Genomic DNA, 14,357 nt, shown 5'->3' with positions numbered 1-14,357 from the left:
GTGGAACCTCCACCGTGTCCCGTTCAGTCTCGGTTGTAATCTGGAGTTTGGTATCTTGGGGCGGGCCGCGCTGGTTCTCAGCTCGCCTCCCCAGTGCCTTTCTTTCCCGAAATGCATGGAGAGCTTGTCAGGTGGTGAACAGCATCTTTCTCTGCCAGAAACTGCCTGACTAGCTTTTCCCCCTCATTACCCTTGATGGAGGAACGGTGAAGGGTTGCGAGGTGTCCCTCCATTGGAGCGGTCTGTCGACACAGGTGCACCTGTGTCCGGCGGCCGCTGCCTTTTGGGGGGATCCTCGTCTCCCCCCTAAGGCCTGTGAGTTTCGTCTGTTCCGACGGGCAGAGCTTACAAAGCCTGTGGGCAAGCCCCTTCCTCTTGCGTGCCATGGCGTTGCTGCAGGCTAGGGCACCCATGGCATGCACGAGGGTAATCCAGACCGTGCGCTCATTTGTGAGCACCGCACTGCATCCGACCTCACCCTCCGGGGTACGGGTGTCGTAGCGTGCGTGATCGGTCTGGCGATGTCCACCTTGGTGGTCCAGTAGCGCCTTCGTTGGCTCAGCCTGGTTGGTATGGCGGATGCGGACAAGGTTCGGTTCCTGGTCTCCCCAATTTCCCAGGTTGGGCTGGTCGGCGACGCGGTGGAGAACTGCATCAAACAGTTCTCTGCCGCTCAAGCGCAGACGGAGGTCTCCGGCACATCCTGCCCCGGTGGCCAGCTGCTGCCTCCACCCGCCGCCGGTGGCAGCTCCTCCGCCTGCTCGTCGCCGTGGGCGTTCTCCGGCCGCCGCTCCTGCTGGCCCTCCGCAGCAGCCTCCACCCAGGCCTCAGCATGGAGCCGGCCGCAGTAGAGACGCCCAGCCCGCTCCAGGCGCTGCCAAGCCAGGTGGCAAGCGACAGCGAAAGCATTCCGTAGCGGGCCGCCCAGGAAGGGATGAGATGCTCTTGGAGTGGCACGATCACTCCCTCCCCCCGGGTGAGGGCCGGGTGGAGCCTTTGTTTGTGTGTGTGTCTGTTCCGCCGCTGGCTCCCTAAAAAAAAAAAAAAAAAAAAAAAAAAAAGCGGAGCAAGCGGTACCCACACTTCAAAGAGAGAGCAATTTCATCTGTTCCTGGGTCCCAAGAGGGCCAGTCTGGCGGGTGTGACCCTGTATAGCCTTACACCCCTCAGCTCCCCCTTGGTCGCCAGCAGGCAGCTTGGTGCGTTCGAGGACCCGGTCATCCGCCTTCTCACGCGCCCCCTGCCGCTTGTGGAGACAGGTAAGTGTTGCACAGCACACTAACACCACTCTCTCTACTTTGCTGCCCCACCTCAGGCTCGGCTACCCCGCTCAAGTCAGTGATAGTCATCACATTAGGTGTTGAGCAGACGTGCTCCTGAAAATTCAGTGATATTCATCACACCGAGTGTTGAGCAGTGCTCCTGACTTGTGCGTGCTTATCTTATCCTGCTGGCGAAGGATTTGATATAGCCGCTCCTCCAGCCGGTACGAAGGCCAGTTGTAAACTCGTTCTTCGTGCTACTAGGGGGTGGGTCGTGACCATCTTGGCCCAAGATTGGTCTGCAGCTTTGACCTGAAAGACAGGTGCTTCAGATCTCTACCTCCCGCACCGCAGGCCATCCTGTGTGTTGCGTCTAAGGGTGGAGTATCAGTACAGTGTCCTTCCCCTCGAGTGCTCCAGAGCCCGTTGGGTCTTCAGGTCAACTGGAAGAGAGTAATCTCGCCCACGGGCTGAGTATCTCTTTTCTAGTTTTGGAGAGGTACTCGGTCCAACATGTCTCTCCAATGAGAATGTGTTCAGCTGGTGTTGAAGTGAGAAAGGGTCCCACTGAAAGAACTTTCAGAGGCTCCTGGGGTATATGGTAATCGCAGCCTTTGGCTTCCTCCATATGTGACCGCTTCAGCGCTAGCTTCACGATCGAGTCCCGAGGTGACCGTGGCAGAGCAGCTCACCCTGTGTGACTATAGTTCATCCCGGTCTGCTGCCAAACCCTCTTCAACAGAGGGGCCATGTACAAAGGGCGTGTTTTAACGGGGGCCTGGGCGACCCCCGACTACACGGGCATTCGTGCCTCGAGTTGTTAGACATTGCGACCGTTGCGCAAGCTTCCCCTGCATGTCACAAACTCACCCGTCACCTCCTCCTTGGAGTCAGACGCTTCTGAGGGCGCCTTGTTCCACTCCTCCCGCTTACTCAATCGTGCCGCCATCGAGCCTCACGACAGTTATAGCCAGGGCAAGTGGAGACTCCATCCCCTGGGTCCGGCTGGGTCATGACCATTCCGGGGCCGCTCAGTTGCCCCCCCGGTTTTATTTTTCCGCCAGTGTTTGGGTAAACCGAGCGGACTACCCTTGGACAAACACTGGGACTCAGCGGCCCCAGGGGCCCGCAGAAATGCGTTTAACCCCAGTGAGCCTTCTAAAAGTGACTGCGACTCATGGTCGCCTTGCGCCTGCAAGTCAGTGAAATCATCACTCTTCATGTTGAGCAGAATTGCTCCTGAAACTCAGTGAAGTTCATCGCACTCAGGTGTTGAGCAGCAATGCTCCTGTAGCTCAGTGAGTCCATCACAGGTAGCTCAGTGAATTCATCACACGCAGTGCTGAGCAGAAATGCTCCTGGTGCTCAGTGAAGTTCCTCACACTCAAGTGTTGAGCAGAAATGCTCCTGAAGCTCAGTGAGTTTATCACACTCAGGTGTTGAGCAGTAATGCTCCTGAAGCTCAGTGAACTTGTCACACTCAAGTGCTGAGCAGAAATGCTCCTGTCGTTCAGTGAAATTCTTCGCACTCAAGTGTTGAGCAGAAATGCTCCTGAAGCTCAGTGAGTTTATCACACTCAGGTGTTGAGCAGGAATGCTCCTGAAGTTCAGTGAACTTGTCACACTCAAGTGCTGAGCAGAAATGCTCCTGTCGCTCAGTGAGGTTCTTCGTACTCAAGTGTTGAGCAGAAATGCTCCTGAAGCTCGGTGAGTTTATCACACTCAGGTGTTGAGCAGGAATGCTCCTGAAGCTCAGTGAACTTGTCACACCCAAGTGCTGAGCAGAAAATGCTCCTGAAGCCCAGTGATCTTCACATGTTGTGTTGAGCAATGCTCCTGTCTTTTGCGCCCGTCACTTGCACCTACGTGCCATGTCAGGAGAGGAACAGGTCTTCATAGTTGCCCCTTATTGGCCCAACTAGACCTGGTTCCCTTCAACAGCCTTCCTGACTTCCCCTGGAAACTCTTTCGGGGACGGGGCACGATGGCACACGCGTTCTTCCCCCGGAGATTCCGGGCGGTCTTACATCTGAACGCGGAGGTTCAGGTGGCTATCACTAGAACATGTGATAGTTACCATCACTTCTCCGAGCACCCCCTAGAATTGGGTAGCGTGCTTACGCCTTTAGAAGTGGAAACTAGTCGTTGAGTGCGTCTTCTCTCCTGAGGAGATCCTGAAAGCTTTCGATCACTTCAGTGCTCTCTTTCCTGCAAAATGGGTTGCAGTAGGCTGTTTTCCTAAATCACCCTCAAAATGATGTTGCCTCGGTGTTTAAACGACGCTCATCGTGTTGCAGAAGTATGCAGAAGCACGTTCTGATCGTCAGGTTCCTGAGGAGCAAGGTCTTGTAAATCCTTGTGTCCCTCTTTATCCTCTTGGGCCTTGTCCCTGGTGCGACTGCACTGCAGAGACCGCCCCTGAGCCACTGCAGGTAGTGAGTTAAAAATTCTGTTATATCAGTTCCCCTGCTCGCGTGGTCTCTACTAGAGGGTAGGGACTTGCTCGCTTTCGGTCAACGTATTGTGCCTGGAGTCTGGGCCGGCTAACTCTCACAAGCTGAGACACCGGCTCGGATTGTGCCCAAGGTTCCTACCTCTCCCGTAATAGGAGCAGGTGGTGAGCCTGCAAGCGCTGCCCTGGAGGAGGCAGATCCAGCCCTGGCTTCTCTGTCCGTTCGCTTGGACGTGTACAGAATGCAAGTCATAGACCTCAGACCAGCTCTTCAAATATCTGTTGGAATTCAGCAGAGAGGGAAGGCTGTTTCCATGCAAAGTTGCACTTAGTGCTTGCCTTCATTTCGGTAAAGATCCGAGATGCAACATGTCCACTTAGGTGTTGAGCTCCTCTATGATGAGTGTAAAGTCCTCCGCCTGGGCGTTGACGATATACTTTGCTAAACAGATTCTAGAGTTGGGGGCTGGACGACACCTAGTTGAACCGCTGCTTCCCGTGGGCTCCCTTCTCATGAAGCCAGTTTCACCGTGAGCCCGGTTCAAGTGTCGGCTTGCTGCGCCATTCCCCTCCTATGGACTGGATACGTGCGCCTTTCTACTCCAGTTGAGTTCCCTTAAAATTGAACCCTGTTGAGTTCCTCCACACCCCTCCGACGTCGGACGTGCGGAACGTCTGGTGTTAGGCCTACCACTCGTAAGCAGTGTGGAACCTGTGTTAGGCTGGGTCCATATGTTGCGGTCCCTTCGGTGACCCCATATGTGTATTCTTCCACGATACGGCTCCCTGCGGTGAGCCCGTGTCTTCCCTCGGCAGAGTCTCTCTGCCGTCACTGTCCGGTGTGTCTCCCCCCGTCTTAGGCTGGAGCCACCCCAGTGACATTCCATATGTTAGACTGCCCGGTTTCCGCCCAGTTCATATGTGTATTCTCCACATTACCTCCCTCGGGTTGGATGTGGCTTCCGCAGCGTCCCTTCCTTCCAACGTACGGGGAACGCTTTCCCAGTGGTCCTGTAGGAACAGCAGTGACTTCCCTGGCCTAAGCCCTGTCCTTCCCCGCCTTAAGTTTGCGGGGGCATCAGGAGGCTTTGGTTTAGGCACTGGAAGGTGGCAGCGTTAGTGGCGTGTTCAATGGTTGATCCCATTTCAGTCGGCGTCGACTACGTCCGACGTTATCGACTGAAAGGGAACGTCCTGGTTGCGTATGCAACCCACCGTTCCCTGAAGGAGGGAACGGAGGACGTAGTCCCCTTGCCACTACCGCTGGACCACCGCTGACCCCGGGTTACTCTCGGCTCCTCAGCCAAAAGCAACTAGTGCATGCATCCACTTCCGTATTTATACCCGCGCCGCGGGGGCGGAGTGTGTGATGCGAATCACGCACGCCAATTACATTGGCTCGTTCAATAGTACTCGAAGAAGACAGGCTCTCTAGCGAGATCCCATTTCAGTCGGCGTCGACTACGTCCTCCGTTCCCTCCTTCAGGGAACGGTGGGTTGCATACGCAACCAGGACGTTCCATAGTGTTTACACACTCGATTACGAAACGACGTAAAAAGTAGAATGATGGTGCGAACTTGTAAATTTCCAGGCTGTGACCACAAGAATGTGCCGGGATCACCGTTCAGATTCCATCGTTTCCCTGTTTCGGATATAGCTACGAGACCGCTTTGGCTGGTTGCCATCGGCTACTCTGCGGGAGCTAAAATATCCTGAATCACGGATTATTGTGTGTGCAGTGCTCACCATTTGTCGTTCATCCTGGCTCTTGCTACAGCTGTGGGCCCAGCATCAACTTGGACAACTTCATCTCTGTGCTCTCGCTCTCTCTCTTCCCGTTCTATTTCCATCTGTTCAAGCTCGGCATCGGTATACTCCGGTTCATAAAGGTATTCCTTTGGCGTTGTGCTAAAATTACTTTCATCCTCATCTGTTCCGTCTGACATTGTGCTAAAATTGGTTTCATCATCAGAAGTTTCGCAGTCAGACATGTTGTCAGCGAGTCGCGCTATCAACAGCTGATCGGAACGTGCGCACTGTTGACGTTGACAGCAGCGCGGATTGATAGAAATGGAAAGAAAATATTGCCAATTAAAACTGAGGTATGAATTTTGACCGGCGTGTTTTTTTTGTGTTAAATTAATCAAGCTTTGAAACGCAAATATTTTTTTCACGTAAAAACGCACAGTTTTGAGGCCCCGGAAACTAACCGGGAGTACATTCTTGAAAAACTTCCTGCGGCCAGAACTCTGACCAGGGAGGTGACTACAGAGTGGGTCAGTGTGTATGCACTATAGTGCTGGTAAGGATTCCATACAACTTCATGTCTTAAAAGGGCGAACTAACCCTTTCAATCACAGGGGCGGCTGGCCAATAGAGCCAGGCGCTAGTGTAAAATGGGCAATTATTTTAGCGCCTCAAAGATAGGTCAAAGATACAAACAAAGAGGGATTAAAACAAATAACATATCCATAACCAGGGTATAATGAGGTATAATTTACAGACACAACGCTAAAAGACCTGGCTCCCATCACTGGTACCATCAGACTATTGAAACTGACTGAATATGGCACCTAAGATATTTTTCACTGGCCGGCACTGTTCAAGCATGCTTTAGAAGTTCAGCACCTTACACATTTCTCTGTTCCCTGAATTACTATGAAGTCCCTTAAAGTATCACTCTCTCCTTCTCTAGGTTCACGTGAGAAACACGACCTGAGGGCTGAATAAGAGGTTGCAGGGCTCAGCAAGACTCTCAGTCAGAACGGCGCTGGATGTCTGTGGCTAATTCATGGGCCTGAAAGACCATCTGGATGATGGAACAGGCCACATCCTCGAACTGGGGCTGGATCTAGACTACCTCCATGTGAACGCCACAGACCAGCAGACTGGAGCTGACACTGGAGCTATTATGAACAGTGGCTCATCAGACACAGGAGACGTTGTGGCCCCCTGCATCAGGAGCTGTGGTAATTCACCACAAGATGACTCGGAAAAAAGTTCACTGCCAGAAAGTGAGCCTGTGCAGAGACATAGTCATCCTCCTATTGATACGCTTAGCAATAAGTCTATCCATGCAGTCCACCCATTACTCTGTTGGTCTCCATGTCTAGATATGGATTCACCCATTCCAAATATGGTACCCCAAGAGCCAGGTCCTGTGAATACATTCAGGGAATATCAGACAAAGATGGAGTTTGCCCTTAAGCTCGGCTATGCAGAAGACTTGGTTCGGCTTGTTCTGAACAAGCTAGGGTCAGATGCACTGATCAATGATATTCTTGGGGAGCTGGTGAAACTAGGCAGTAAGCCGGAGAATGAGGGTGGGACACAGTGTCCCTCCCACTCCACTTCCACGTCAACATCATCCTCTGGCTCATCTTCTTCTTGCAGTTTCTCTGACTCACTTGACTCTTACTGGTCAGAGTCCACTTCTCAGATACCCGTGGATGATAAGGATAACCTCCGCCCCATTGTTATTGATGGCAGCAATGTGGCCATGAGGTAAGAATCCAAACATTGAAGAATCCATTTATACAACCAGACATGTAGTAGTAGGGTTTTTGCTTGTGGTAAATGTAATGTAATTGAATTGATCACAAATGTAGCAGCAAAGGGGCAATTAAGGAGCCAAGTACGACAGAGGCAAAATGAGGAGCTAAGCAGGCATGGCAATGAGCCATCAGACCAACTGTAAAAATTAGTTATTTAAAAGACATTAGTTGAAGAATCAAATAATCAACTCAAAATGTAAAAAAAAAATTTTCTGTTTTTCCCCCAGAGGAACTTTGTGCACATCAGGATAGTTATATCAGTTATATATTTATATATAGATATATATATATATGTTATATCTGGACACTCAACCACAAATTCAGATAAGAGGACTCTCAAGTCAAGTCACATTTATATATATAGCGCTTTACAATACAGATTGTTTCAAGTCAAGTCAAGTCAAGTCACCTTCATTTATATAGCGCTTTTAACAATATGGACTGTTTCAAAGCAGCTTTACATTTATAATAGGAAATTAAAGTAACAGAGATTGTTTTGGCTTTACGGCAGCTCTAGAATAAAGCTATTGTCCAGATAAAGTTAGTTTTTATTGATTCACTTCTGTCACAACGATCATTAGTTATTAACTTAGGGGCCGCTAACACTACACCGTTCTAACAGAAAATTATTTAATGCGATCCGGCCACTCATTTGCATAAAACAGTGCCTGGTGGCTCTGAGAATTTAAAAAAATAATAATAATTTATCGCTTCCGAGTAGCCATGTGAATCGGAATTATCCCGACAACGTTTTATCAGTACAGAGGTAAAGGGAAGGAGGCCTTCACAAGGGAGAGACTAGTTGACACTTCAGGACTGCTTATCGTTGTGTCCAGGCGCAGGTCCTTCAACAGATCTGGATATGGCCTGGATCCGGCAGACTGCGGTAAACCTCGGGATAAACAGAGAGAAAAATATTAGCGTAGACGCCATCCTTCTTATGATGTACAAAGTACATTAGGATTTATGGGAAGTGTTCCCGGTTCCGGCTGATCTAAACTATGCAGCCTAACATTGAAATATAGAAGTCTATAATGTGTTATGTGTATGCTGTTGTAAACCTTCTTCTTCTTAAGTGTAGAAAAACTTAGAAGCGAAGACCAGGAGACTTGGGGTTGTATCTTTTAAGCAGGATTCTTTATTTGCTGTAGTCTGCTTCGTCCAAAATCTTACCCAAGTCTGACTAAGGGAAATGTTCCCTTGCAATTTATAAACATTTTAGGGGCAGGGCTTAACATTGTGATGAACAAAGCATGTAAATGATGTATACTGGTTTAGGAACCGGCCCTATACATGGAGTGTTACCAATTCCAATCCAGTCAGCATAACTATTCAAACAGTGAGACTACCAAAGTTTCAGTAATCTGCTTACAATAGAGAGAAACAGGAATAGCAGCCTGGATAGAGAGCCAATCTGCCAGATACAGAAAAACAGGATTTGCCGGACTCTCTTGCTGAAAAACTGTTTCACAGCAAATATCATCACCATCATAACCTTAAATGCTAAATTCAGTATATGAAACTGTCTTAGTTTATATACTATTGTATTGGACTCAATTAAAACATTTAATACATTTATACTATTAATTTATACTATTCTATTAACTCTCACATTATATACAAATTTAAACAATTAACAATATGTTCTTGTAACTTGTGATCGTTACAGGCACATAACGCATGTTTGTGTTTGCTTTTCTGTAACTGCATGCTGACACAGAAACAAACATGCAATTAGGGTCCGTGAAGTTCTTATGGGTAATATTCTTTTCTGGTTGGAACTGTCATTTTCTTGTGAGGGGCGTGATTAATTTGTTGAATGAAACACTTGATACTGTGGACGCATAGATAGTACGCCAGTAGAACAAACAACAACATAATTGCTATTTCCTTTATCGACAGCCACGGTTTCAATCAAGTTTCCGAACCATGAAGAATTATCTTCAGTCATCTGATGTAATTTTGCTGAAAGATCAAGAATGTCTTGTTGGATTTTGTGCAAGTTCTCTGTTGGATCCATTTACCCGGTGCAGCATTCAGGTCCGATGATGGTGCAGTATTTGTTCACACTAGGGTTTTAAACTTTTCCAAGTCTGCTAGACAGTAGAGCAGTATTTGTTCAAATACTATGGTTGTAAACTTTTTCTGAGTCTGCTATTGTTGTTCCATCTTTCCCTATTTCTTAATTCCTTTAACACCTAAGGAACAGTGAGGTAACGATGGACTAGTATAGGGAAGGCCTATGAGGGAAGTCTACACCGCAGAGTTTGACCCCCGAAGCCTGTTGCATGCGGTTCTTCTCTGGGCTCCTCACTTTGTTCCGTGTCCTATATCCTATCCCTGTAGATGGGGGAAGAACTTTACAATGTGACACATTAGTCCAGGTTTCTCCTTCCCTGACACAATACTGTGGCTGCTGTAATCAACCACAGCTTAATCACTTAATGAATGAAATTACTTTCAATTACTTGAGCTGAACCGTCAACAAACAACTCAAATTCTGAATTCTCTATGGGAGTTTCTTTTACTTCCCTCGAAGGTGTGTATGTAAGCGTAACACAATCATGAGTCATTTCTCCTTCATCCTCTAACACAAATTCAGTCATTGCAGACATCATACATGAGGATGGGTTTGTGACAGGTACATGCTATAAAACAATGTTCGGGGCTGTGGGGGTGTTTAACCAATTTCCCCAATGGGAGGAGGTGACAGAAGTTTACTTTGCTTTATTCATCAGTGTGGACACTGCATGAAGGCATTTTACATTTACAGTCTGACCTAACACCATTACTGATGAAGGGCCTGTGCTGTAGCATAACATTTAAGGCTGTGAGTCTACTTAACTAGTGTCCCCCAAAGGAAGGGTGAGACCCTCACTTTCCTTTTGTTCTATTAAACAAAAATAAGTCTTTAATCTTTGTTGTAAGTTACTGGGGAAATTAAGCACTCACAGCCCAAATGGTTAACACATCAACAAGCTGCCCAACGAGGTTAATGACGAGGGTAGGGGCTGCTTCAGAGTAGCAAGCAGACTGAGTAGGAGCTGAGTAACATTGTTAACTTGTCTAAAGTTATTTTGTTTTTTCTACACTCTTTTCTCCAATGTCCCTGCTTAACACAGTAATAACAACTGCCCTCTCTCTTAGGACATTTAGTCAGTCAGTCGCCTTTATTTATATAGTGGGGTGGTGATGGCGCAGTGGATAAGACACATGCCTTTGGTGTGAGAGACCCGGGTTCGAATCCACTGTGAGACACCAATGTGTCCCTGAGCAAGACACTTAACCCCTAGTTGCTCCAGAGGCGTGCGACCTCTGAAATATAGCAATTGTAAGTCGCTTTGGATAAAAGCGTCAGCTAAATGAATAAATGTAAATATAGTGCTTTTACAATACAAATTGTTTCAAAGCAGCTTTACAGAGATACCAGGAAAGTAAAGTTGTAATAGTATTGTTAAATCAAAATTAAATGTTAAATGTCAAATGTCCGCAACTAAGCAAGCCAAAAGCCAATGGCGAATGAAGGCGAAAAAAAAAAGGCGACAGTGGCAAGGAACCAAAGCTCCATCAGGGGACAGAATGGAGAAAAAAACCTTGGGAGAACCCAGGCTCAGTCGGGGTGCCAGTCCTCTTTTGGCCAACAAACGAACAATGTATGATTATGATTTAGGCGGCATAATAGGTCAGAAGTCAGATTGGATCAGAACTTTCACAATATTTATCCAGTTCATCTGGTGAGGGGTCGGAGTGATCACGCCGGTATGGAGATGGGTTTGTTGAGGTGTCCATGAGGCCTTCACAGTTTTGATGAGGCTGGCACTTCAGGGATGCGTTGTCGTCGTGTCCATGTGATGGTCCTTCATCAGATCTGGATATGGCCTGGATCCGGCGGTTTGCGGTAAACCTCGGGATAAACAGAGAGACTAATATTAGCGTAGACGCCATCCTTCTTATGATGTACAAAGTACATCAGGATTTATGGGAGGTGTTCCCGGTTCCGGCTGATCTAAACTATGCAGCCTAATTTTGAATTATAGCAATCTATAATGTGTTATGTGTATGCTAAGCCAAAGAGATGTGTTTTTAGTCTAGATTTGAACTGACAGACTGTGTCTGCTTCCCGGACAATGTTAGGAAGATTGTTCCAAAGTTTTGGTGCCAAGTAGGAAAAGGATCTACCGCCAGCAGTTGATTTTGATATTCTAGGTATTATCAACTGGCCAGAATTTTGAGATCGCAATAGACGTGAAGGACTATAATGGGTTAAGAGCTCGCTCAAGTACTGCGGAGCTAAACCATTTAGTGCTTTGTAAGTAATCAGCAATATTTAAAAATGTATATGATGTTTAATAGGGAGCCAATGCAGTGTTGACAGAACCGGGCTAATATGGTCATACTTCCTGGTTCTGGTAAGAACTCTAGCGGCTGCATTTTGGACCAGCTGTAGTTTGTTTATTAAGTGTGGCAACCACCCAGTAGAGCATTACAATAATCTAGCCTTGAGGTCATGAACGCATGAACTAATTGTTCCGCATTTGTCAATGAGAGCATATGACGTAATTTAGATATAATTTTAAGATGGAAAAATGCGCTTTTACAGATACTAGACACGTGACTTTCAAATGAGAGATTGGAATCAAAGAGCACACCCAGGTTCCTAACTGATGACGAAGACTTGACAGAGCAGCCATCAAGTGTTAAACAGTATTCTAGGTTATTGCGTGTTGAAGTTTTTTGTCCAATAATTAGAATCTGTGTTTATTCAGAATTTAGTAGTAGGAAATAGTCATCAAATTTTTTATATCAGCTATGCATTCCGTTAATTTTGTGAATTGGTAACTTTCGTTTTGAGGAAATATAGAGCTGAGTATCATCAGCATAACAGTGAAAACTAATTCCATGTTTCCTAATAATATCTCCTAACGGTAGCATGTACAGAGTGAACAGCAGCGGTCCTAGTACTGAGCCTTGTGGTAAGCCATACTGGACTTTTGACCGGTAAGACATCTCTTCATTTACTGCTACAAACTGATAACGGTCAGATAAGTATGATTTAAACCATGCTAGTGCAATTCCACTAATGCCAACATAATTTTCTAGTCTATTTAATAGAATGTTGTGGTCAATGGTGTCAAATGCAGCACTAAGATCAAGTAACACTAATAGAGAGATACAACCACGATCGGATGATAAATCATTTGTGACTTTAATGAGCGCAGTCTCAGTACTATGGTACGGTCTAAATCCGGACTGAAAATCCTTGCAGATAGCATTTCCTTCAAGAAAGGAACACAGTTGTGAGGATACTGCCTTTTCTAATATCTTTGACAAAAAGGCAAATTCGAGATCGGCCTGTAATTGACTAATTCCGTAGGATCAAGTTGCGTTTTTTTAACAAGCGGTTTAATCATAGCCAGCTTAAAGGGTTAGTTCACCCAAAAATGAAAATGATGTCATTAATGACTCACCCTCATGTCGCTCCAAGCCTGTAAGACCTCCGTTCATCTTCAGAACACAGTTTAAGATATTTTAGATTTAGTCCGAGAGCTTTCTGTCCCTCCATTGAAAATGTATGAACGGTATACTGTCCTTTTCCAGAAAGGAAATAAAGACATCATCAAAGTAGTCCATGTGACATCAGTGGGTTAGTTAGAATGTTTTGAAGCATCGGAAATGCATTTTGGTCCAAAAATAACAAAAACTACGACTTTATTCAGCATTGTATTGTCTTCCGGTTCTGTTGGGGATCTATGACCTCTGGAAGCATCTCTTTTTAATAGTTTAGTCGGTATAGGGTCTAACATACAAGTTATCGATTTAGATGAGTTAACGATTTTGCAAAATTCTTCTTCTCCTATAGAAACAAATGAATCAAATTTTTCCTCAGGGAGACTACAATGCACACCCTGATGCGATGCTGTATTAGACGGTTGCATACTTATAATTTTGTCCCTGATATTATCAATCTTATAAGTGAAGAAGTTCATAAAGTCATTACTGCTGTGTTTCTTGGAAACTTCTGGGCTTGAAGCTTTCTTTTTCGTTAGTTTAGCCACTTTTTCAAATAAATACCTAGAATGTTTATTTTCTTCTGATAGGGTTGAAAAATAACCAGATCTAGCAGCTTTTATAGCCTCTCTGTAAGCAATCGAGCTCTCCTTCCATGCAATCCGAAATACCTCTAGTTTTGTTTTCTTCCAGTTGAGCTCCATTTTTCTGGCTGCTCTCTTAAGGGCCTGAGTGTGCTCGTAGTACCACGGCGTTGGACTATTTTCTTTAATCTTCTTTAAGCGCAGCGGATCAACTGCGTCTAAAGTGCAGGAAAAGAGAGAGTTAAAAGTTTCTGTTGCAATATCGAGTTATTCTAAGCTATCTGGGATGCTGAGATGATGAAACTGATCAGGAAGATTATTGATAAAGCAATTTTTCGTGGCAGAATTGATAGGTCTAACATATTTATAACACGGAGTCGGCTTTGCAGCCTTGGCTAAATGTAATTTACATGAGACTAGATAATGATCTGAGATGTCGTCGCTCTGCTGCATTATTTCAACGGCATCAACATCTATTCCATGTGATAATATTAGATCTAGAGTATGATTACGACAATTAGTAGGTCTTGACACGTGTTGTCTAACTCCAATTGAGTTTACAATGTCTTTAAATGCCAATCCCAATGCATTGTTTTCATTATCTACATGTATATTAAAATCACCAACAATTAGTACTTTATCTGCAGCCAATACTAATTCTGATAGAAAGTCAGCAAATTCTTTGATAAAGTCTTTATGGTGGCCTGTATACAGTAGCCAGCAGAATTCTTAAACGTGATTTATCGTTTACACTAAATATTTTTACATTAAGCACCAACACTTCAAAAAAAGTATATTTAAAACTAGATTTCTTAGTGGTTTTGAAAATATTACTATAAATTACAGCAACACCTCCCCCTTTGCCTTTCGGACGAGGTTCATGTTTATAACAGTAATCTTGCGGGGTGGACTCATTTAAAGTAATGTAATCGTTTGGTTTTAGACAGGTTTCTGTCAAACACAGCACATCTAGGTTATAATCTGAATTCATATCAT

General features: G+C 45.8%; 1 protein-coding gene across 1 annotated transcript in view; it reads left to right on the top strand.

Moving 5' to 3' along the window:
- Positions 1–6,506: 6,506 nt before the first annotated feature.
- LOC143740177 (putative ribonuclease ZC3H12C) overlaps positions 6,507–14,357 on the top strand; it is an 82,345-nt gene continuing 74,494 nt past the window's right edge. The window contains exons 1-3 of the mRNA XM_077232224.1: positions 6,507–6,729; positions 6,829–7,107; positions 7,141–7,219. Of these exons, the coding sequence (XP_077088339.1) occupies positions 6,507–6,729; positions 6,829–7,107; positions 7,141–7,219 (581 nt within the window). The remainder of the gene's footprint in view (positions 6,730–6,828; positions 7,108–7,140; positions 7,220–14,357) is intronic.

The sequence above is a fragment of the Siphateles boraxobius genome, unplaced genomic scaffold (genome assembly GCF_051911475.1).
Source record: "Siphateles boraxobius isolate OS27281-9 unplaced genomic scaffold, OSU_SipBor_1 17, whole genome shotgun sequence".
NCBI classification, from domain to species: Eukaryota; Metazoa; Chordata; class Actinopteri; order Cypriniformes; family Leuciscidae; genus Siphateles; species Siphateles boraxobius.
Note: the sequence above shows the minus strand (reverse complement) of the source record. Positions and strands in the feature narration are given on the sequence as shown.